Raw genomic sequence first — 23,549 nt, forward strand, 5'->3', positions numbered from 1 at the left:
CCTGGGTCTAGAGGCAACAGATCCCCTATACCTGCTCTGAGAGCCTTCAGCCTTCCTGGTCATTGTGCTGCCAGACCCCAGGGAGGCAAATCCTTTCCACCCCAGTCAATGTAATTCCCATGGTGGATACAGACAGAGCTTGCTCCCTGGCCGGACATGGCTGTCACTGTGCCACTCTGGGAATGATGAAGGGCTCAGAGAATGCCCTGGCTGCTCTCTTATTTTTGCAGTTTGCCTGAAGCACCCTGCAGCCACTCGATGATTTTCTCATCAGAATAGCAAGGCTTGACTGCCCTTCTCACACAGACCTATCCATCACCCATGGCTGGCACCACCATGCAGTTCACAGGCACTGGACCTGCCTGCCCTGCTCAGTCCCTGGTTGTCCCTCAGCCCTGCAGGCAGTGCCTGCTCCACGGACAGCCTTAGGGAACAACTCTGTGCATGCAAAGGGACCCTGTTTTCCCTGGGGTAACCCATGCACAACCTGCTTGCTCACTCCTCCTTCTCCCCCATGCCCTAGCTCTAGGTCTTATCCTCCCTGCTGCCATCCCCAGCCTTTAGGGGATGGGATCAGGGACCCCTCAAAGCTTCAGCCCCAGTCTGCTGCATGCTGGGTGAGGACCAGGAGCCAGGCACTGACAAGTGGGAGATGCAGCTACATAGGGAGAAAGGCCAGCTCCAGTGCCATGGGGCAGCTCTCCAGTGCCCTGTTCCCAAGAAACACCCTGCCATGGGTACTTGTCCCATAGAACTGAGACAGAGCTGAGCATGACAAAGTCAGCCCACAGCAGAGACAAGGAGTTCTCAGGGGGACCCAGGGCACTGAGAGCCAGCATTGTCCCAACAGCACATCATGTCACAACACCTGGAGAAGTGAAACAGAAGGGTGGCAGGGCATGCTTGGATTGGCGTAAGAGTAGGGGTTTTCAGAGGCCTTGGAGATGAGGGACAAAATGCTTGGCTGTACCCACAGGGACCAGAGCATTGCAGGGAGAATTTGTCAAGGGACAAACAGCAGCTGCCATGGTCACATGGCTGGAAGGGAGCAGCAGACAGGAAAGGGGGACACTGAGACATGGGAAATCAGGAAAATGTGGTGGTGATGCAAAGCATCTTGATTTTCAGCTGCTGTTAATTGAGTTTCTTGGAGAGATTGGTGGAGAAAACTGTGGGGGGACTGGATTTTCAGCTGCTGTTAATTGAGTTTCTTGGAGAGATTGGTGGAGAAAACTGTGAGGGGACTGGACTCAGGACTTTATCCCTGGCAATTTAGAAGAGGGCTGTTGAAGACCTGCTCTGTCGAGCAGAAAAACCACTTGAGTCGTGCTTAACTTCATCAAGAGAACTGCATAGAAATCAGAGAGCTTGCTAAGAGAAATTAATAGAGCAGCCAGGGGGGCAGACTGCCTGCAGACAGCATGAGAACTACTCAGATCTGCATGCTGGAGACTTCCAGTAAATGAACATGTCCTTTAACAAGATTTGCAAGGCCAGCGTGGCCAAGGAGCAAAGTGAGCAAATGGGTGGTAAAGGTCATTCCTCAAGGAAGGGAGCTGTGCCAAAATGAAGAGCACATGAAAGGGGTGGGGGAAGGTTACATGAAAAAACAGAGCAAAACAACCCCCAAACAGCCTTTGAGGAAGATCTTGGCAACGGCTTAAAAACTGTAAATAATTTTGCAGTGCTAAATTTGCTAAATTGTTGCCATAGCAATGAGAGTTTGGGAATGTCCAGGGGTGCATCAGGGTGCTGCAGCTCAGATTTATCCCGTTGGATGAATCTTGGGGTAGAATCTGTGAATCCTGCAAGCTCTTTCTGTTAGGACAAAGAAGTCAAGTTGTTCTATCCCTGAAGCAGACACATACAGCCCACAGGAGCAGCCTTGGCACATCCTGGCTGGTGACTAGGGGAAGGGCTGCGATTGCAAGGACAAAGTCTACAAGTACAAAATGCAGCTGCACTTGCTGTCAACTGGTAGGAAATTAAGGCAGTTGCTCTTGTGAGAAATCAGCCTTGCACCAACAGAAATCAAGCTGTTACACCAAATGCAGTCCTAGATAAATTTATCTTAAGAAGCAAGCCTGCAGAGGAAGATAAAATCATGTTAGCAGAGGCTGAGAACGTTGTCCATAGGATGCAAAGCCACTGTTCCCTTTATGGCTTGCAGATTAAAGTTTTCCCTTAAAAATCATTTTCCCCCACTCAAACACTACCACTAAAATTTCCCTTGAGTCCCAAGTGCTAAGCAATATGTTGTTATGTATGAACAGAACTTTCAATGGAGACTGTATTAAAGAAATCATATTGAAGCTTTCTGTTGGACTGCAAGAGGTGCCTACAATGAGAGGAATATTACAGATTATTCTTACATTACATAAATTTGCTTCATCACCTCCACAGCTAAAACACAAGGCTCTGCATTTTGAAGAGGAATGTTTTTGGCTAAAATTAAATGGGCTTGGAACAAGTGCAATCCAGAGACTCCTGGCTCAGCAGGAAGGGAGGTAAGTCCCTGAGGGCTCTGTTTGCCAAGTCCTCCTGAGAAGCTTTGCCCCAGGGCTTGCCTACAGTCAGCAAATCTCCTGCCAGCACAACTACAAATCCCAGATGAGCCCATGAGGATTGTTGCTCTAATTAACTAATGAAGTCGTCTCCTGTTGGGAAGGTGGATAATCTGAGCTGGAGGCTTCATCCCTGTTGTGGGGGAGGACCTGGAGCAACACCCACCTCCTCTCAAGAGACCTCATAAATATTTGTACACCCCGAGGTTGTACTTGCTGCAGGGAGGTGCCAAGTGCTCCTAGACACAGCATCTCCCTGCACCCTGCCTTCAAAAACCCATCTGACCCTGTCCTCTGTCTGGCAGGTCCAAAGGCAGCTTGTCTGCTCTCATCCCTGAGTTTTCACTTTGGTCTCATAATTTTCAGGCAAATCACAAGAGAAAAATTAATGTTTGAGGAGTGTGAATCTGTGCAGGATCTCCCTGAGCTGCAGCCATGCACAGCACAGGAGGATCCACTTCAAAGGGAGGAGCCACTTCATTAAAAAAGAGAACTAGGGCTTTTGATATCAAGATAAACATCCTGATGCACATCAAAGCAGCTTCCTTTCCTTGTCCTTAGACACCCTCTCCTGCTTCACTTAAATTCTGGATTTTTGAATTATACCTCTGCCTAATCCATGCTGCACTGCAACCTATCTGGATGGCTGTTTGGCAGAGGAGATTCTAGGTGCTGTTTTGTGGTATGTGAGACCTTCAGGTCATGTCCATGAGACTAAACACTCTGTCATTGCCTTCTGTTCCACACATGAAGAACTAATACTTGCTGGTGAAAGTGATTCTATTTCCATTGAAAAACATCATGTTCTTAAAAGAAAGTGCAATAAAGGGCAAAAGGCCAGGTGAGTTGCCTGAGATCCCAGTGACATCCACCCCTCTGGACACCCTGCCCAAGTGGCTGCAGGCCCATCCCTGGAAGCAGGTTGGGCATCCAGTAGCCTGGGAGAGAGGGCAGAGGTGTGAACTCTGACCACTGGCAAAGGGAGCAGCATGAGGGCGCAGGGGCAGGGTGTTTGCAGGGTGCTGGTGGGAGTCACATTCACCATGGTAAACTTCTCCTACAATGTTTGGAGATTATGAGAAGAATTTCGTAAGGCTCAAGAGCCATGTCCTGTTCCTAATGCAAATACCTCATGCTTTTGCTGTGGCCAGGGGCATTATCAGGGTGGCCATTGGAGCTGGGATGCAGGGTGAGTTGTTGCCAGGGGCTCTATGTACATCTCACCAGGTCACCCCAGGCCTTGGGGCACTCTTTGGGACAGAAAAGAGGAGTGGCTAATGTGGTGGGGAGACACAGGACTGAGCATTCAACTATTAGCAGCCAACTACAGACACAGCCCAAAGCCGCTCTCGGGGCAGCCATTTGGGTCACACTACCTGTACCCCAGGTCTGCAAGATGGGACCGGGCTCAAGTGGGCACAGAGCACCACCTCCAGGTCACAGTGTGCTGGCTGGGAACGAGGTATAGGGGCAAAGAGCTTGCTGCCACCGGCAGGTAACAACTTGATTATTTCAACTCTTCTAGATATTAAACACAGGCTCTGGACTGGGGCAGGCCATGCAGGAGGGAGAGGATCAGGAGAGTGGTACAGCTTTGGCTTGTTCCAGAACGGGTTAAAAACAGGGAAAAAATCCTCCCCCCTACCCTTCACCACCCCAGGGATCCATTCTAGTTGGCTGTTGGGTTTCAGCTGCCCTATTGCAAGCTGCTGTGTGTGACACAGGTAGAAGGAGTTGTATGGCCTAGGCTGCCCAGAGCAGTATTTTCAATGTCCCTGGGCCACCAGACAGCAACAGTGAAATCCTGCTGAGGCATGCTGGTGCTTTCACTTTTATTTCTAGCCTGCAGAAGATCTTGCATGCCCCAAAAGAAGCCCGCCCTTTTTTCCTGTGTCCTCCTGGCTCACTCCAGCCCTGCAAGTGCAAACACACCTGCATGTGCGGGAGGCTCACCACGCAGGGCTTGTGATGGACACCCCGAGAAAAGGCGACAGCTGTGTATACCTCAAACCCTCCCACACCTGCCTCCCCTGGTGCCAGCCTGTTATCCTTGCGGGAACCGCCCCCTGCGCGGCATCCCAGGGCCCGGGGCTCGCCGGAAAGAGGCTGGGGTGCAGCCCTGCCCCTCTGGCATCGCCCTGAGCACACGCTCGAGGGGAGTACGGGGAGCCTGAGGCACGGCACGCTCTGCGGAGGAGCGCAGGGCGCCGTGCGAGTGCCGCGGCCTGGCCCCGGCAGGATGCTCCACGCCTGCCCAGCAGCGGTGAGTGGAACAGCCCCCCGGGGGCGTGGCGGTGGGTGAGCCCCTCGGCCTGGGGACACCGTGCCGTGGTGGCGCCACCCCGTCCCCCGCGGGCCGCGCCCCGGATCCGCCCGCAGGAGCCCCGGGCCCGCCCCGGCCGGGATGCCCCGCCAGGGACGTCCCGCGCAGCCCCGCCCCCGCTCCACCGCGGCCCCTGCGATTGGGTGGCGTGTCCCACCAGACACGCCCACTCTGTCCTTTCCGAGTTCCTATTGGCCGCTGAGCTGTCACTCCGGCCAGGTCACGCCCCGCAGGGACGGGCAGGGAGCTGCACCCCGGAGAGCGCGATCCCTGCGCTCCCAGCGCTTCCCTGTGCGCCCCTGTGCCGCCCCACCGCCTCCTTGCTGCACACCCGGCACCCCTCTGCACCCTTCAGTGCCACTCACTGCACCTCACTGCACCCCCTGCACCCTTCCCTGCCAGCCTTGCACCCCACTGTACACCCCACTGCCCCCTTTCAATGCGCCCCTCATTGTAATGCCCCGCCCCTCTCACTGCACCCGCACTGAAACCCCCGGTTCCCAGTACCTCACATCGTTGTGTACCCTTAGTACATGGTTAGTTCGTCCCTATGTCCCGCTTCTACCTCCGCTGCTATCCCACGCACCCCTTACCCGCAGCCCCCAGGACATCCCCCCGCCCCCCGTCCTCACTCCCGGCTGCAACACCACGCTCCTCAGCAGCCACCCCCCTCCTGCACTCCCATCCCAGAGCACCCCTCACTGTGCCCTTCGCCTCCTGCCAGGGACCTGCACGGAGAGCACCCCAGAGTTGAAGGAATGCTGCTGTGGTGTCCCAGGGCTAGAAGGAGTAGTTGTAGACTCAAGTGAGGAGCATGGCAGAATGCCAGAGAGCAAACCTGGATGTTGGGGAGTGTGGTGGGATGATAGGGATCATAGCAGGCTGATTGGGAGTACAACAGGGCATCCAGTGGGAATGATGGGGAGCACAGCAAGGTAAGTGCGGAGCATGGTCAACCACAGCCCAGTGCAAGCAGCACTCAGGAAGGGAGACCCCACCTTTCTCTTTCCTCTCCTCTCCTCTCCTCTCCTCTCCTCTCCTCTCCTCTCCTCTCCTCTCCTCTCCTCTCCTCTCCTCTCCTCTCCTCTCCTCTCCTCTCCTCTCCTCTCCTCTCCTCTCCCCTCACACTGATAGGTCCCAGGAAGAGAAATCCAGGGCAGAGATGTTTGCAGGCAGTGGCCCCATCACTGTGAGGCTTGGGGCCACAGCCGCTGGCCAGCAGCCAGGCAGTTTCTGCTCCTGCTTGGGAGCACAGAGGATGTTCTGTATGCAATGGTGGGAGCATCATGCCCACCAGGGCTGGCCCTGCTCCCAGCAGCCCCCATAGACTCCGGCCCCCCGCCCGCTGCATCACAGGGCCAGCATGCCTCTGTGGCATGTCTTTCTCTCCAACCCAGGGTATGGCACGGCTGGTATGGGATGAGGGAAAGTGCCAGGGGGGTCACAGGCTTTCCCAGCACTACTCGCCCATGTTTCTTCCCTGCCAGATGATGTCTGGGCAGTGATGTTGTCGCTCGTTTCTGCTGTGACACCTGCTGCTCCCCTGTCACCTCACTATTGGGCCCTGTGACTGTGCCCCTCTCCATGGCTTGGCCACGCATGGGGTGCTCCAGCCAGCTGCCATGTGTACCTGGAAGATGTGGGGTGCCCTGGCAAACTCTTGGAAGACGTTGGGGCAGGCAATGGGCCAGGGCGTGCAGTGGGAAGGGCAGGAGTTCAGGGACATCTAGCTAGGGAGCTACAGGGACATGTACTGCAACCTCACCCTGAAAGGTTGTGCACAGCATCCAGGCAGTGGATCCATCATCCATACATCCTCAAGATGGGATGACAATTGCTTCAACATGGACTGCTGTTGGGGGTTAGATTTGTTTTTTACTTACAGACTTTTTTCCCGTAAGTTGTTAGCAAACTAACAACTGAATACTTGTGGATGCAAAAGAAGTGGCCAGAGGAGAGAAGTATAGCACCTATGTAGACTTCTTTCCTCTGCGGGAATTTTCTCTCAGAGGGAGAAGATAATGCGAGTTTTGGGGGCAGATAAAGGATGGGGCTGGGGGAGCTGTGTTCTCTCGCATCAGGAGCACCATCAGGCTGTTGCTTACTGTGGGGAGAAATCACTATCATCACTGGAGCCCAGTCCTAGGGAACCTACCACCATCTGCTCGTGTGACCAGGAATTCCAAGCTCGCCTTTTCCTGCCCTGCAGGAGCCGCTGCTCTGGCCTTTGCTGCGCGGCAGCCCCGCTCTCCCTGCCCTGCCGGGACGTGCCGCAGCTCCAGCCAACACTGCGGAGTTTCTGATAGATCCCATCCACCAGCCCGGGATTTCTGCTCATTCCTGCCATTCCAGCTTGGTGCTCCTCAGAGTCCGGCAGGGACACCGGGATCAGACTGTCCCAGGGTTTCGTGAAGCAAAGCCTCTCCTCCATCCCTTCCCGTTTCGGCTGAGAAGGCCCTCATGAGGTGCTGGGTTCTGTTTGGTTGCAAATGGTGTAGTTGTTGTTTTGTTTGCCTTGTTACATACATACTAGTCAAGAACAGTTATCCCTAGCCCCATATCTTTGTCTGAGACCCCTTAATTTCAAAATTATAATAATTGGGAGGGAGGGGGTTTACATTCTCCGTTCCAAGGGAGGCTCTGGCTTTCCCTGGCAGACACCTGGCTTTTGAACTAAGACAACTGCTCGCCCACCTTCCTGGCCAGCCTTGATCTGGCATGGACTGGCCTCTACACCATCTCCCTCCTCTTCTGGGAGAAGGGGCAGGGCACCTGCCAGCCCTCCAGCAAGTTGCATCTGGCATGGCAGAACCATTTTCATGATGTCTACACGATGCACCCCCCTGGATGAGGCAAAGAGATTCTGGAGGCAGACAGCACATTGCCTCATCCCCATGGAGGATGTGCACAAACTGGTGAAGGTGGTGGGGTCCAGGCAAGGGTCCAAAGGCCCCTTTTCTAGGCACAACATGCCATGGCATGTCTGCAGCTACTGTTATGTGGTGATGATCCATGTACTGAAGCAGGAGGATCCCTCGAGGAGCAGGAGGGCCTCACCAGATCATGTGGCAAGCCCACAGCACTGGCTGTGAAAGCCCCAGATTGTCCCCAGAAGAAACCCGCCAAGGACCTGGACACAATGGGACTGTGGCTGCTGCACACACTGCTTCCCCAGCACAGCACCACCCACCCCAGCGTCTTCCCCCAGAATAGGATGCAGCCTGGGCTTCCTGGCCTTCACTCCTGGCAGTGGCCCAGCTCTGCTCCACAGCCTAGCAGCACATCCCCCGAGGAAGATGTGCTGCCCACCCCAGGCGCTGCTGTAAAGGGTAAAAAATTACATCTGCCCTGTCTGTGTGGGTTGGGAGTTTCTCAGAGTCTGTACATAGCAGAGTTCCCCTCATGCTCATCTCGAAAGTGAGAAGGTGAACATTCCCCAGAGGGGTGAAAGAACTGGTCAGTTGCCACTGCTGTTAGAAAAGCTTTTAATTTTATTAGACTGTCTCTCTAGTATAAACTTTCAAAATATCTGGAACCTCTGATATAAAGATTTGTGCCATGGCTGTGTAGCAAAGCTGTTGTTCCTGGGGCCAGTGACGGTGCACTCATGGAAGGATGCACCTGGCATAAGGGGACAGCTGAGGCTCCTCTTTGTGATCTGGGGAAGTGTGGGGGGCACCAGGGGAGTAGAGCACACCCTCAAAAAGGGGCACATGGGGGACTTAGCAGTCAATGGGGCCAGGATGGGTCTGCGGACGGAGCAGGAGTTGGTGCAGGGTCTCACCCACCTGCTCGAGGCTGTGGGAGAGGTGGTGGAGGTGGGAAGCTGTGTTGCTGGCCAGGTTCTCCAGTAGTGCCTGCTGCTGTCGTGATGTCTGCAGGATCTCCACCAGCAGTTGCTGGACATTCTGGAGCAAGCCTGCCACGCCAGGCCCTGCAGTGAAAGAGGGGTCAGTAGCACTTCTCCCAGAGTTTCCTGTGAGGCTGTTGGGAAGCTGCAGGGAGCACCCACCATTGAGACATGTGTCTGATATATCTTCAGCTGCTGCTGGCTGCTCGCTCATGGCTGCTGTCCCATGGGAGCCTGTGGCTGCAGTATCCAGTGGCAGCATTTCCTTTCTTCTTTCCATCCCAGGGCTCTGCGACATCTCACCAGGAAAACCTGTCATAAAAGCTTGGCATGGAGGAAACAAGAAGAGCGATGCAGACACCTAAGCCCTAAATTTAGCTTGACTATGACACAGAACCTTGGGAGGGCACTGCCTCTGAGAGCCCATGCCCTTCTCACTGGCAGGACAGGATGGAGCTGAGCCCTGGAGCACAAGGACTTGCTCAAAGCTGCAGACACTTACTGGCCCTTCCCTCAGCTCCTTCCTGCTTCAGATCAGTGTGACAGCCTGGAAGGAGAGCAGACACAGCCTGTGAGCTACAGCCACCCCTTGTCCCAGGGCACACAAGCACGGTAGCCACGGCTTGGTACTCACGCAGGGGGAAGACGGGAGGGAAGCAGGAACTGGCGTCTGCAATGAGAACTGTATCAGACCCTGCTTGTGGGGCTGAGGGGGTTTACTGGGCTGAGCAGGGCAAGGAAAGCCTTACGTGGCATGGCAGGGGGTGTGGGTGGCACTCCAGTAATGTGGTCCCCACCAACTGCTGGGAAAAAGCAGAGAGGAGAGATACACCTTCTGAAGGGACATGTTGGTGGATCACCAGCAGTCTGGGGTCTGCCGGGCTTGCCCCAGCCAGCCCCTCAGCCTGACATGCCCTAGCCACAGCTCCAGAGGTCCCAATGCATTTCAGAGCTAGGTACAAAAGCAGGAGTCACTCACCCACCACTGCAATGCAGCCACCTCTGGGCTAGAAGGCAGCAGCAGCGGAGCAGCACACAGCAACGCTACACAACAGACTAGGACTGGAAGAGAAGGAGAACCCCACATCCACTTGAAACTGCAGGGGGAATTTGGGGAGACAGAAGGTAGTTACCCAGTGTGGGAAGATGGTCAGGGTGCCCACACAAACCAGGGTCAGAGATGTATTCTACATCACCTCAGTGCCAAATCCCCGGGAGTGTGAACAGTGAGGGGTGTGCAGGATACGCATGTGGGTAGGCTGAAGAGCAGGGCAGCTGCAGGCAGCTCTGGCCCTCACATACAGCCCAAACTCATTCCCGGGTTTGGTTAATTCCTGAGATTCAGGTGGTTGAGAGTATTTTGCCTTCTGAAAGCCCTGAGCCAGGTCACAAGAAAGAAGAGGGAGTCTTCAAGGTCTTGTTTCTCAAGGTTTCTTGCATTGTTTATTATTTTTTATCTTACAATTTTCCATGTGGCCGGCCAAGATCCGAACAGCAGCTAGAACGCGAGGTGACTCCCCCCAGATGGGGCGTTGCTGTCCTCTTACACAAATAATTATGTGTCTATTATTTACAATTACATGCCAATACCTATGACCTATACTAAAAAGGTCACCTCTACTCTGACCTAATCTCCTTGAGCTACTTTGTGCCACCGTCACTGCAGAAAATGGAGGCCAGGGGAGAAGAAGAAGAACCCAGGGCACCGCCCTAAACCCTCCATCTTGTTCCCATTCAGCTCCATTCTAAAAACCTAAACCTACATAATTTTCCACCCTGTGCTAAGCTAAACTACTATTTTTCACACCTTTGTGGTTTGCAATTCTTCTCTCAATGTTGGAAGCCTTTCCCACGGACTGAAATCAAAGACGGTGTCTTCCTGGGCTCTGTGCCAGGGTCTCCTACAACCCCCCTGTACAGATTCCAGACTCCCCTGGACAGATCTCAAACCCTCTTGCTCGGGTCCCAGACCTCTCTGCTGAGGTCTGGGACCTTCCAGGGCACCCAGAGGGATGCCCTGGACTCCAACACTCATCTGAAGCTTTATGGTGTTATACTAGGCAACTAAGGAGCCAGGAACTGCTGAAGGAAAGGGAGTCACATGCCCTGCAATGTCACCAGCCATGAGATCCCTACACTGTATCAGGGCCACTGCACCTTTCAGACCTTTCGTCTCATAATCTGCTACATGGCAGCCAGCAGCCTTGCCATGCTTTCAGGCTGGGATCCCCTCCTGCCCTATCCCAGCCATCTCCATCCCCACATGCTCTGGGGCTGGTTTGGAGCCAAAGCCTGCAAAGACAGAAGTCCAAACACACCTGATGCCTTGAATTTTAGCTTTCACGTTTTTCAGATTCTGTGCTGCCTAAGTGTTTAGTTCTGAGCCTCGTATTAAGTGTTAGTAAGCTCTCTTCACAGAGTAGGTAGAAAAAACAAATCCTTTTCCTGCTGAAGACCAAGGAAAATGAGTACAAGTTTCAGGCCCAAAAGCATAAACAACAGTGGACTGAAGAGAGAAAACAAGTATGAGACTTCAGATCCAGAAGCAGTAATTGGGCAATTAAACTCTAATATGCAAATGAACCAAACCTTATAGAAGTGTAGAACCTTGTGACCAGTTGTCCATTTTGTGACCATTTTGGATCCACCTTGGGTGTAGCCTGGCCAGGCTCTTGTATTGCCCAAGATGTATCCTTAAAGGCCTTTCAATAAATACCTACTTCATTCTCTTAGCTCTGTCCTGTCTCTGTTCCAGGTCAGCCTTCACAAGGCATCACATCCATCACTGACATTCCCACTGAGGGACATGTGATGGATCCCTTTGCCCTCTTAGCCTCCCATTCCCATCATGCAAGCAGAGGCTTGGGCTGGAGCTGTGGCCATGCAGCTCAGTGCAGCAGGGCAGCTCAGTACTTACAGTTCTCTGGCTCATCCTTCGCACACTGCAGCATCGTTGACAGCAGTGCTGCAGCACTGGTGGCAGCGCTGGGGGTGTCCCCATCAATATTGTGCTCTGGAGAAGGACGTGAAGGGGTGCAGAAAAGAGCTTCAGGAACTGGGGGAAGAGGGGTGTCTGCCACCTCGCAGTCAGGACAAGCCCCACTCTGGCCGCCTGAGCTCACGGGTACCTGGTGGCTCTGATGAGGATGGAGACTGTCCGGCAAGGGGTGATCTGCACTTTCTGGAGGATTGCTTCACCACGTCTAGGGGAAGAGAAAGACCACCAACAGACCCTGGGTGTCCATGCAGCACCCATCAGCAACCAGTGCTCCATCAGCACCCCACGTCCAGCCACCTGCTTAGCCCACACGCCCATCCCCAGCACCCACCTGACATCCTCCGTTCGCCAAAGACGGGCTGCCCGGCCGCCTTCCAGATGTTCTTCATGGCTCGGTAGTGCAGTGGCATCCGGGAGGAGGGGTGTCCTGCCTTCTGGCGCGTCTCCCGCTCCGAGTGGAAAGCCTGCTTGAGCGCCTTCCACTTGGAGCGGCACTGTGCCACGGTGCGCCTGTAGCCGTCCAGCCCCAGGCCCTGGGAGATCTCCCGCCAGAGCGCCTCGTTGGGTCGCGACGTGGAGCCCATGAGCAGCGCGGCCTCCCCCGAGCCCGCCACCAGCGACAGGAGCTTGCTGACCTCCGCCTGTGTCCATGCCCGCCCCCGGGGCATGCTGCCGGGCCGAGGCGGGGGTCGCTCGGGCCCGGGCCGGCGACGGGGCTCGGCCGTGAGCTCCGAGGGCACACCGGCAGGGTATCCCACAGCGGGCGGCGCCGGGAAGGGCACCAGGAACCGCGTCGGGAGCTGCACAGGGAATCGCCGGGAGCCGCCCCGGGATCCGCGCCGCCGGTCACATCGGGAGCCGCACCGGGGCCTGCACCGAACGTCCCTGCGCCGCACCGGGCGCCGCACCGGGAGCTGCCGGAAGGTGCCGGGAGCCGCACAGAGCATGTGCAGTCCCGCGAGGGGCCCTGGGAAACGGAGTCCTGGCCGAGATGCCCTCCCGCGGCGAAAGCCGCCACCTCGGAGCAGGGCCTTGGTCCGCCCGCAGGCCCCCGGCGGTCCGGGGAGCTCCGCCGCTCCCCCGTAGGAAAGCATGGCAGGTGGGGCAGCCGGCAGCCCTGCAGGCTGGGGCAGGAGCACTCCAGCCCCCGTTGTCCAGGGCTGAGATGCCGCTGCAGTCCCATGCAAAAGAAAAAAAAGAAAAGGGGCTCGTAAGCAAATACCCCGTGGCCTTGCTCCTTGGAGAGAAGGGCACGGGAGTATTTGCTGTTCCCCAAGGATACTCAGTCTTCCCTTGTAGTCCGTAGGGCAGGTCAGACCGAGAGAGTCACACTTGTTTCAAGAAGGTTCTGGGGAGACTTTTAAGTACCAGAAGAAGTACAAGAGAGCTGGAGAGGGCCTTTAAGGTCCTTTACACCGCCCAGCCCAGCCCTGGCTGCATGTTTGAGCCAGGGGCCATTCCCACTGCTTGCTTTCCCAAAGCCAGGAGTGTGCGGTTCCCTCCGGCTGGGGTGCCGGGATGCTGGCCCCAACGGGGCTGCCCCTTGCCACAGGTGTCTGGCAGTCCCACAGCTCCCCCGGACTCCTGTCCCAGGTGGTGTCTCTGGGGACCCCCCCAGGAAGTGACGCTTTCCATTTTGCATCACCCCCGTCTGAAAAGTTGGGCTGGGAAAGGGTTGCTGCTGCCTCTGTGGGCTGCAGAGCAGGAGACCAAGGAAGGGATGGAAGAGGGTGTCATATATGCTGACCTGCGCTTTCCTCCCACAACAGGTAATAGCCCCCCAACTCTCTCAGTGGGTTCCCTGCCCTCCTGCAGCCCCTTGTGTTCCCCAAAAATGTCCTCCCAGACCTGCTCCTCCCACTCCCTCTCTTTGGGTGTTCTCTCTCAAACAGGTCCTCTCCAACCCTGTTTCTGACTGCCTGCTCTCGGGCAGGAGGGGCTCAGGGGCAGGGAATACCCACTGCACCCCTATGCCACAGCACAGACATTTCACCTCTCTGCTCCCCCTGCCAAGCTTTGCGTGTGGGGAGATGATTTCTAGGACGATCAAGCTGTTGCAAATGGGCTCTCCCCTACTTTTCCCAGGGTCCCCCACTGCCTCCTAGCATCCCACCTGGGATTTACCGACATTTTCTGCCTCAAGGTTTCCCACTGCTCCCTCCAAGTCCCCTGCCCCCCAGTCTATGTTAACTCCTTTTCTCAGCTCCTCAGCAGCAAGTGCGCCTGCCCTGGTGCTGGGCAGCCCTCAGCCTGAGTCTCCTCTCCCTGATGCTCCTGCTGGCACAAATCATCCTTGTCAGCCTTAGTTTCCACTGTAAGTACCAGGCATCCAATGCCCCGATCTCTGCAGAGGGGGTCCTGGGGGTCAGGGCTGGCACCATAGCACTCGTGTACTAACAGTCTGAGCTGCAGCTTCTCCATGGAGCTGGGCCCTTCTGCTTGGGGCTGAGGGCATTGAGGGTTCTGGGGCAAGCAGGAAAATGGGTGAGGCAAGACACCACCTATGTGGCTGGGATAGAAAGTTGGGGTGAGAGTGTGGGCTTGGGGAAAGACACTCCATCACCTGGCAGTGAAAGAAAGACAGGAGGGAGAGCGTTGATACTGAAATAAAAGACAGAAGCACTTTCCCCAAAAGTTGTTGTGTGGAGGGCTCCCAAGTACAGCAAAATCTGCAAGGACCTTGGTACACTTGGTGCACCTAAAGAAGGGGACACCTCACCCACCACCATGAGGTTGTCCTGTCGGAGAGGACAGTGGGTGCTGCTAGGAGCAGGAGCCCAGAGTTGCTGGGACACACCTGTGCTCTTCTGCTGTAGATTTAGTGCAACAACAAACAAGCTGCACACACAGTCTCTGGAGTATAGAGGAGAGCTCCAGCTATGAGAAACAGACACTGGAAGGTAAGAAAGCCTAGTGGCTCCTGGGTAAAGTTTGGAGAGGGCCTTACTGTTTCTTTTAAGCAGCAGAATCTGCCCATATTTGAGGATGTTTCCCTGAGCTTTGTCCCTACATATTGCTTCATCTTTACTGCCTGTCCCCCAGTTTGTGGCATGGAGAGCTGCCCCAGCACTGCTGAACAGGCTGGGACCTTTTAAGAAGAGATTACCCCAGATGGCTCAGTGTTACCTGGGCACAACACCAGCACCAGGCTCATGGATGCACCAGCATCCCTGTGCCAGATGACATCAGTTTCTGGTGCAGCTGAAAGCTTAAGTGATTTCCCAGCATTTTGGAAATTGTTTGTATTACTTCCCCAAGCCTGCAGCTCCCCATCCTGCTCAATGCCAGCACGTTCCTGTAACTAGCCCCTCTTCCCAGGGCTCTGGGACAGGGGGGTTGGAGCTGGGTTCCCAAGTGAGGGCAAGTGCAAGAGTGGTTTCTGTGGGGCAGATGTATGAACACAATGGGTTGGTTGGTGCCCTGACTGCCTGCTGTCACTCTCCTGGTCCCTTGGGCTGAGGGCTGGTGGCAGCCCCTGCCAGCTGCCCCATCCCACCTGCTGTGTTTCTGGTGTACAGGGCGATGCCAGTTTTGCCCAGTTGGCTGGCTCTGGGAGGCAAGGCAGTGCTACTACTTCTCTTCTACCAGAAAGAGCTGGGAGCATAGCAGAGAGGACTGCTGCTCCAGAGGGGCCCAGCTGGTCACCATCCAAGCCAACACCACCCTGGTGAGTGCACCCAGCCTGGCCTGTCCTGCGAACACTGGGCTGTCCTGGTGACTACCTCATGGTCCCTCAGCAGTCACCCATGCACAGCATTGTCTCAGCTTGTTGGCCCATGAGCCCAAAGCCTAGCACAACCTCCAGGCAGGGAGCTGGTAGTGCTGTGCCCATTCAGCATAGCCCCCATCACCAATTGTGTGGCTAGGCTGGATGTCCCCGCGGGGGGCTCATGGGGTCCTCTCCTATGCTAGGCTTTCCTGTTGCACACAGCTAACATGGATGTCTTTCATGTGGGGCTGAAGCAGGATGGCTTCAGGTCTGACTGGAAGTGGCTGGATGGCACCACACTGGAAGGGTGAGGCTATCAGCTTGTTCCCAAATACCTATGAAGGTCTAGCATCAGGGCTTGGGGTGGTGACAGAGACAAGCCTGCAACGATGTGATGCAAAATTTGGCTACCTGTTTTCTTCCCAGGACTGCATTGGGGCATTTTAGGGAAGGGGCATTTTTAGCAGGGGCCTGACCCTGGTGCCCCCACTCTGCCTAGGTGAGGGGCTGCAGGGTCCCAGTTTGGTTTGCGTTGAGCCCTGCTAGGATTGATCTGGGGTACTTCCTGAGTGATGGGGCTGGGGGCATCAGGGCATGTGGCCTTACTGGGAGGAGGCTGGCAGGAGACTGTGTTCCATGGGGAAGGTGAACTTTGCCCTCACAGCATCCCTGTGCAGTGTCTGGTCCCTGGCTGCAGGAGTTGCTGATGGGACAGCCTCAGTTCTTCCTGCCCATCCCATCTCAGTCCACTCCCTTCCTTGCAGGATCTTCCCAATCCAGCGCTACACCAGGTCTTCCCAGGCCTGTGGTAGGGTGTCAGGTTTGGGACTTTTAGGTGGTGCATGCACAGTAGCCCTCAGATGGGTCTGCAAGCAGAGTGCAGCCACCCTGCAGTGGATCCAGTCCTCACCTCCTGCCTTCCTCTGGGGAAACACCACCTACAGCTGTGTGGAGCCCTGATGGCTCCTGTGACCCCCAGCTTGTGCCACCATCCTATTCCCTGCCTGACCCCAGGACTTTCCCAGGCTCCGCTGCCTCCTGGCCCAGACCTCTTCACCCTCTGGAACTCTGCACTTTGCCAATAAATTCTGCCAATAGCTGCAGATGGCTTTGGGGTGTGGAGGTGGTAGGATGGAGGTGCATCCTCCAGCTCTCACACTCAGTTGCATGACTGACGAGTGGGAAATTGCATCTGCTGCTTTGTGGCCAGGAGCCAGCACTGAGCCAGCAGCAATCCAAGCATCCCCATGGTGTGAAGCAGCTCCTGCGCAAACTGGGACAGGTCCCATGAAACCTCTGGCCTTTCTGATTGTGGTGGTTGCCTGGGGCTTTTTCTTCTTGGGGCATGCTGCTGAGAGGTGACCCTTTGCCTCTGTAGTGCCATGGAGGACTTGGGCTGGGCAGCAGCTTTTTTGCTGGTGCCTGCCCAGGCTGAGGAGGTTCCAGCAAACATCTCCATTTTTTTGTGGCTGGGTGATGTGTGAGAGCCTAAAAGGCCTGCTAGGGCTAGATTTGGAGTTGTTTGGTCCCAGAGGCTGTTCTGGTTTCGGTATAGACCACTGGGTTGTTCCAGCAGCCTGGAACTCTGGCACAGACCTCACTGGGACTCCTTCCCAACACATGCAAAAGACCTAGCCCCCACAGCCACTGCACCCTGTCAGCCTGAGCAGGACTGGGAGGCGGAAGGTGATGCATGGGGAAGTGTAGCCCTGCTGTGGCCTGTACCCATAGGCTTGGGCTCTTCACAGCTTGGGGACCTGGACACAGAGGATGCTGAGCAGGAGGGAGCTCATTCACCCCCCACCTCCTAAAGTGAGAGCATATGCAGGGAAAAAAACCCACTTTTTGCAAATAAAGCAACTACTTCTGCTTTTCTGTATATGAAGATGTGTCTCCACGCAGTATGGTCTTAGCGAAACTCTGCCACCTGACCACAATGGAGAAGGACAGGACTAGGTTCCTGGACTGCTGCTGCCCAGCTGTCTGCATGGCCCAGAGTATGGTCTACACTGTCCTGCAGTTTTCTGAGGTCTCTGCTCACTGCCCCCATGTGCCCTGCAGATGAGGATGACACTACAAGAACCTGCTGCTGGGGCTGGTGCTGATGGTGGCCAGCCTTGGCGAGAACCCAGATGCGTTCACTGCCACAGGGATACCCCAGCACAGGGTGAGCGCTAGGTGATGGCAGTGAGACCATGGGGTGATGCTCATGGACACTCATCTTGTTGCAGGTTTCCCTTGGAAGAACACAGCAAAGCTTTTGTTCCACAAAGCAATTTATTCACAGCACAGTAACACAAAAACAGCTCAAGATGGTTCCCCTGAGGAAGGATGCCCAACAAAGGAACCCCATGGCTTTTATCCCCTCGATGTCTGCTTGTGCTCAACCCTTGCTCCTCCTCAGTTCTCTTGCCCCCTCTCTGTCCATCCATCTTGCTTTTGTCACTCATCTCCTTCGTTAGCCAAAAGGCCAGCAATTCCTAGTGCCTGCCATGTCTTTCAGTGTCCATATATCTGTCTAGCACCACTTATCTTCCTGCCCTTTGCTATCCCAAAGACTGGCAGTTCACAGCCTCTTACCTCAGGCTCCCATACAGAGCTCAGTCTGCACTTCCATCTGCATCTCTAACCACACCTTGCCAGCCCAGCTACTTGGAGCAGAGGTATTCCTCAACAAGGGGACACTGTACCAGCCTTCCAGCTCACCTCTGCTGCCTTCCACTCAGGGTGGTTTGGTGAAGGTAGGTAAGATGGTGTAATTTGTGTCCCTTCGAGGACTCTATTAGTTTTCCTGGCTGCCCCTTGCCTCTGTCACTATTTGCTGCTGGCGCCTGTCTTGCCCTTTCTTAGCCCTATGTCACCTGACCAGACCTGAGCTTTGTTCCCCCTCCTTGATACCAGGAAGAAGATGCAGCGCACCTCCTGCGTGTACGAAAGCCAGGCAGGATTTACCAAGGGCAGAAGAAGAGGAGGAAAGGGTGGGTGAGAAATCTGGATGGTGTAAGGGCTGCAGTAGGTGTCAGGAACACCCTTGTTCCTTTGGCAATCACTGAAAGGTTGATCCTGGAGTTTATACTCCTTGGAGCCTTCATCAGTGCACTGGATGATGGGTAGGGGTTGGCCTCAGGCAGCTAGGGGGCAATACCAAACCAGTAGTGTGTATACTGGAGGGCAGGACCGGAGTATAGAGAGGCCTGGAGAAATAGTTTGATGGGAGCCTGCTGGTACTGGAATGGGTAAAAGTGCAAATCCTGCAGCTGGGAGGAATGGAGAAGGCACAAATCAAGATGGGAAAATAAGCAGCCATGCTGAGCCAGCCTGGGGAAACCATGAACCAGAGGCTGGATGGGGTCTGCAACGTGTCCTTGTAGTGGCAACTACAACACTGGGCAGTAGAGGCTGGAGCTCAGGGCTTTAGGAGCAGGGAGGACATGTGGACTCTCCAGGACAAGGCAGACACAGCAAGTCTTTGTTTTGCATGATAGCTGACACTGTGGGGGAACTGCAATCCTGTCCCAGCCTTGCCATGTCATTGGGGTGGCTCCATCAGTCTCCTTCTATGGAAGTTCTCCTAGGAACTGCTATTTCTCCTTGTGCTTTTGCTACAAGTCCTTGTGTAAAGTCTCTCTCCAGCTTTCTTGTAGCTCCTTTTGGTACTGAAAGGCCACAGTAAGTTTTCCCTGAAGCCTTCTCTTCTCCAGGCTGAACAATCCCAATTCTTCTCACAGTAGAGATGCTCCATCCCTTTGATAATCTTGATGGCCTCCTCTAGATTTGCTCCCACAGGTCCCTGTCCTTCCCATGCTGTGACCCCAGAGCTGGATGCAGAGCTCCAGGTGAGTCTCACCAGAGCAGAGCAGAGGGGCAGAATCCCCTCCCTCCCCTGCTGCCCACGGGGCTCTGGATGCAGCCCAGGACACATTTGGCTCTCTGGGCTGTGAGTGCCATGGCCGGGGCATATCCAGCCTCTCACCCACCAGCACCCCCAAGTCCTTCTGGGCAGGGCTGCTCTGGGTCTGTTCATGCCCAGCCTGTGCTGATACTGGGGGTTGTCCCAGTTCAAGTGCAGCACCAGCATTTGGCCTTGTTAAACCTCATGTTCCCATGCGCCACTCCTGGAGCTTGTCCAGGTCCCTCTGGATGGCAAGCCATTGTTCAGGTGCGTCCTCACACCTCAGCTTGGTGTCATTGGCAAACTTGGTAAGAGTGCAGTTGATCCCACTGTTCATGTTGTTGACAAAAGTACTAACATTGGTGCCAAGGTGGATCCCTGAGAGCCAGCATTATCACTCCATATCAGGACACTGAGCCATTGACCACTGTCTTCTGGATGCAGCTGTCGAACCTTACTTACTGAGCAGTTCACCCATTGAATCCATTTCTCTCAAATGTAAATGGGGACTGTGTTGAAATCTTTACAGAAGTCCAGATAGAAGACTTATGTAGCCCTTCCCTTGTTCACTGATGCCATTGCTCCATTGTAGAAAGCCACTCGGTTTATTGGGCAGGATTTGTGGTGAAGCGTTGCTGGCTGTTTTGCTAAGTCCAGCTTAGCAAAATGGTTGCAAACACATTTCCTCTCTCTGCAGAGACACTGAGTGAGACAGAGAGGGTTAGCACTGCTTCTGGACTCCCCCCCCACACTCCAGCTGGGTCCTGTACAGGGGGCTCTCATCACCCTCCTTTGGCAGATAAAGTCCCACCAGATTCTTAGGGATCTTTCCCCCTTGGTGGCAGGGGTGTCCCCTTTTCCCCATGTTCTCAAGTCTCTTCAGTGCTCCTTCCTCTCTCCCACTGTTTTATCAGCACACCTCCATTTTTTCAGGACCACCCTCATTTGCAGTTCCATTGCACTCCCTTTCTTTCCATGGTCTCAGGATTCCCACATTCACCTCCCACGGTCTTAGGGCTCTTCATTGCCATTCCTTTCCTCCCATGGTTTCAGAGTTTCCTCATTCATCCACCACGTTCTCCAAACTCCTCAGCACTCCACCATTTCCTATATGCTCTCAGGGCTTCCAAGCATTTTCTCATGCTGATGGCACCACTGTTAGCACCCTTTCCAGGCAGGACCCAGCCCAAAGGCCTGGGCAAGTGATGAAGGCAGAAGAAAGGGCAGGATGAGAGCTGTTAATGCTGAGAGAAAGGACAGACTGTAAATCCACACGTCTCTCCAAAATGGACAGGTTGAGGACATCAGTGTGTCACCCTCCAGCTCCAAAAATATGCAAATGGCAGATCCTGCACCACTGGCAGCCTTGGGGTAACAAAGAAGGTGGGAGCTGAGCTGTGCACTGGAGACCTGGGTCAGAGCTGCACTGACCAGGGACATGCAGTGGCATGGTACAAAGCAGTATATGCATGAGTGGGGGAGAGGGGAATAAGGTCTATTTTCTATACTCCTTGCTTTAGAATAGAGACATTTTTTTTTCCCAGCAGTTTTGTAACAATTGAGGCAAAGTATGCACAGGGGACAGGATCTTAGGGTGGATCCCCAGGTCCTGTTCCTGAGTCCAGTGATGGAGGGGGATGACAGCAGTCAGTACTTGGCCAGAAAAGGAAGTCGGGTTGCAGATGCACTGCTCAGCTTTGGAGATTTCTCGCAGATCCACTGGAAGTGATACATACAATTCTTACTCCATACTTCCCCATTATCTACTGATGAGCAGAGCGAACTATGGTGTTTCCTAGAAAAGAGGGCACGTCTCAGGGCAGCAATGACAACCTTCTCACCGTGGACACCCCTTTCCATAGATCCCAGTGCTGCTGGGGTGGGCAAGGCACCTGGCACAGAGATCAGCCTGAGGAAGTGTTAACATGCCTCCTCCTGCTCTTCTTCTCTGCCACTTGATATTTGATATTTGATGCTGCACCCCACAGCTTGGCTCTACTCTCACCCTCCTCCCTTGGGGCACTGCTCATGGGACCATCCAACCCTTTTATTGAGAGGTGTCACAGGGGCAAAAGAGCACCTTTTTGGTATGGCAAAAGGGCAGGTGCTTGTGCCAAGGACTCTTGCACTTACGAGAGGTACCTGTAGTCCATCCACGAAGAAGATTTCCTTATCTCATGCAAAGTTCTTGTTTCAATCCAGTAGCTTGCATTTGATTCATCCACAAAATGCTAGTGGGGAAAGAAGCTGTCAACCAACTGCTTCATGACCAACACTTACCAAGTGCCCAGGATCCCCAGGGCTGGCTGTCCTCCCCTCACACTGCCAGGATGGGAATGGCGGCTCATCACCCTGGCACCCCACAGATTCTGCTGCAGCTGGCCCCATGGGGCTCTGCCCAGCCCCACCCTCCTGTGGTACCACAGCCCCCCTGCTCCGTACCGGCACTATCAAGGTTGACCAGCTGTCTTGGGCCAGCAGTTGAGCAGATTTCTCTGAACAGTCTTGATGGCTCTCCAGCCAGGTCTTCTTTCTCACTGAGATGTAGAGACACTTGCTCCTGAAGAGTACCCACCCCCTGGGGCAGCAATCTGGGGGCAGGGGCACAGCTCAGGCACTCATCCTTCTATGGATGCTTGGGGAGCTCAGCCTGGCTGAGCTCAGCCTGGCCGAGTTCAGCCCACGCATCTTTGCAGCAAAAACCTAACCTGTGTCCCAACCCCGTCAGGCTCTACCTGAGTTCATGCAAGCACGCAGGGTGCTCACAGTGCTCTCGCTGACATTGAGCCTCCCCTGCACCACCTGCATCGCCTCCTGCAACACAGCCAACTCCTGCTGGGTATGCCCCAGCTCAGCATTCCTGCTTTTCAGCTCCATCTGGCTGATGTTGCCATCATGCCATGCTCGCTGCAGCTCTTCTCTGGCCCATGCCAGCTCCAGTTGTGTCTGCTCCAGGCTCTGCTCCCGTACCCTCAGCTCCTGAGACAGGCGGCCCTGCTCGGATTCGTGCACACGGGCAGTGTCCTGCAGGCTGCGGGAAACCTGCCAGTCTGGGGACAGGGGGGGTGAGCTGAGACATGGGCATGGGGCCCTGCCTGGGGCATGGCTCTTGCAAGGGAGAGTAGGGTAAGAGTATCTGGCTGCAGGAGGAGATTGTCCTGGGGGTGCCAGTGGGAAGGGAATGGAAGCCTCAATGGTGGTAAGTGGAGGGGAAACATTGGAAGGCAGTGGGAGACAGTGGGAAGACAAGGAGAGTCAATGAGAAGGCTGTGGAGGGCAGTGGGAGGCAGTGGGAGGGATTGGCAAGTAGCGGGAAGACAGGGTCGAGACCATGAGAAGGTGTGCGAGGCAGTGGGAAGGCAATGGAAGGCAGTGGAAAGGACAAAGAGAGATCAAGAGGAGATAGTAGTAGGCAGTGGTGGGCAGCGGGAAAGGCAGTGGGAGGCAGCTCGTGGTGGCCATGGCCACGCAGGAGCCCCGGACCCCAGCCCCAGGCACACCTCTCCCCCGACAGCCTCCCGCAGCCTGCCCCTCGCCCAGCCCCCTCCCGGCCACCCTCCCGGCTGCCCGCACCCCGCAGCAGTCACCGACTCACAGCAAGTCGCCAGGGCCACGACGGCCACCAGCAGCACCAACAGCAGCAGGAGCAGGCCGGCTGCCAGCAGCGCTGTGCGAGCGCGCCATCGCCGGGTCCAGCGCCCTGCAAGAGAGGAGCAGGCATCACTCCGTGGTCCCCCGCCACCACCCTGCCGCCGGGGCGTTCCCGCGACAGCGGCTGCTGCCGGATTCCCACCTGGGCTGGGCGCTGCTGTCACCGGCCCCAGCGGCACGTTCTCGTAGGGACTGTCATCGTCATCGGGGACAGTGGATGAGGGGCCAGCAGCAAACTTCAGGTCGGCATAGACCACACTCTGTGCCATGCCCCGGGCGGCTCCGACGGCCCTGCGGGCTCAGCTCCGCTTCAAAGGAAAAATGCAGCTGGTTTCTGCAGAAGCAGAAGTGTGCTGAGGTGTGGTGGAGGGGAAAGTACTGCCACAGCACCGGCGTCCTACCATTGGCCGGGCACCACCACCTCGTTCCCCTCCACACCCCCAAAACGGCTCAGTGTCCCCTGGGACAGCACTGGGGCAGTGCAGCTCGAGGTTGGAGCATGGGGCACAACTGTGGGACTCAGCCTACAGAGAATTCATCAAATTCCCTACGGCAGGGGAGA

General features: G+C 55.3%; 3 protein-coding genes across 3 annotated transcripts; 1 reads left to right on the plus strand and 2 right to left on the minus strand.

Moving 5' to 3' along the window:
* Nucleotides 1-8,375: 8,375 nt before the first annotated feature.
* On the minus strand, nucleotides 8,376-12,829 carry LOC310922527 (uncharacterized protein; the record flags this gene model as incomplete). The annotated part of the gene is made up of 9 exons (XM_083883157.1): nucleotides 8,376-8,545; nucleotides 8,676-8,821; nucleotides 8,900-9,049; nucleotides 9,240-9,284; nucleotides 9,372-9,407; nucleotides 9,487-9,540; nucleotides 11,655-11,750; nucleotides 11,866-11,940; nucleotides 12,067-12,829. 9 exons carry the CDS (start codon nucleotides 12,827-12,829, stop codon nucleotides 8,408-8,410), a joined length of 1,503 nt encoding a protein of 500 aa, XP_083739283.1. The 3' UTR covers nucleotides 8,376-8,407.
* A 626-nt stretch (nucleotides 12,830-13,455) lies between these two features.
* Nucleotides 13,456-16,404, plus strand: LOC310922528 (killer cell lectin-like receptor subfamily G member 1; the record flags this gene model as incomplete). The annotated part of the gene is made up of 6 exons (XM_083883158.1): nucleotides 13,456-13,504; nucleotides 13,939-14,049; nucleotides 14,552-14,635; nucleotides 15,254-15,402; nucleotides 15,648-15,751; nucleotides 16,209-16,404. The coding sequence occupies 6 exons, from the start codon at nucleotides 13,456-13,458 to the stop codon at nucleotides 16,402-16,404; spliced, it is 693 nt and encodes a 230-aa protein (XP_083739284.1).
* A 1,352-nt stretch (nucleotides 16,405-17,756) lies between these two features.
* On the minus strand, nucleotides 17,757-23,256 carry LOC310922529 (B-cell differentiation antigen CD72-like; the record flags this gene model as incomplete). The annotated part of the gene is made up of 6 exons (XM_083883159.1): nucleotides 17,757-21,131; nucleotides 21,479-21,567; nucleotides 21,779-21,927; nucleotides 22,072-22,386; nucleotides 22,932-23,036; nucleotides 23,130-23,256. 6 exons carry the CDS (start codon nucleotides 23,254-23,256, stop codon nucleotides 20,984-20,986), a joined length of 933 nt encoding a protein of 310 aa, XP_083739285.1. The 3' UTR covers nucleotides 17,757-20,983.
* Between the last annotated feature and the right edge of the window lie 293 nt (nucleotides 23,257-23,549).

The sequence above is a fragment of the Zosterops lateralis genome, assembly GCF_965231275.1.
Source record: "Zosterops lateralis genome assembly, chromosome: Z".
NCBI classification, from domain to species: domain Eukaryota; kingdom Metazoa; phylum Chordata; class Aves; order Passeriformes; family Zosteropidae; genus Zosterops; species Zosterops lateralis.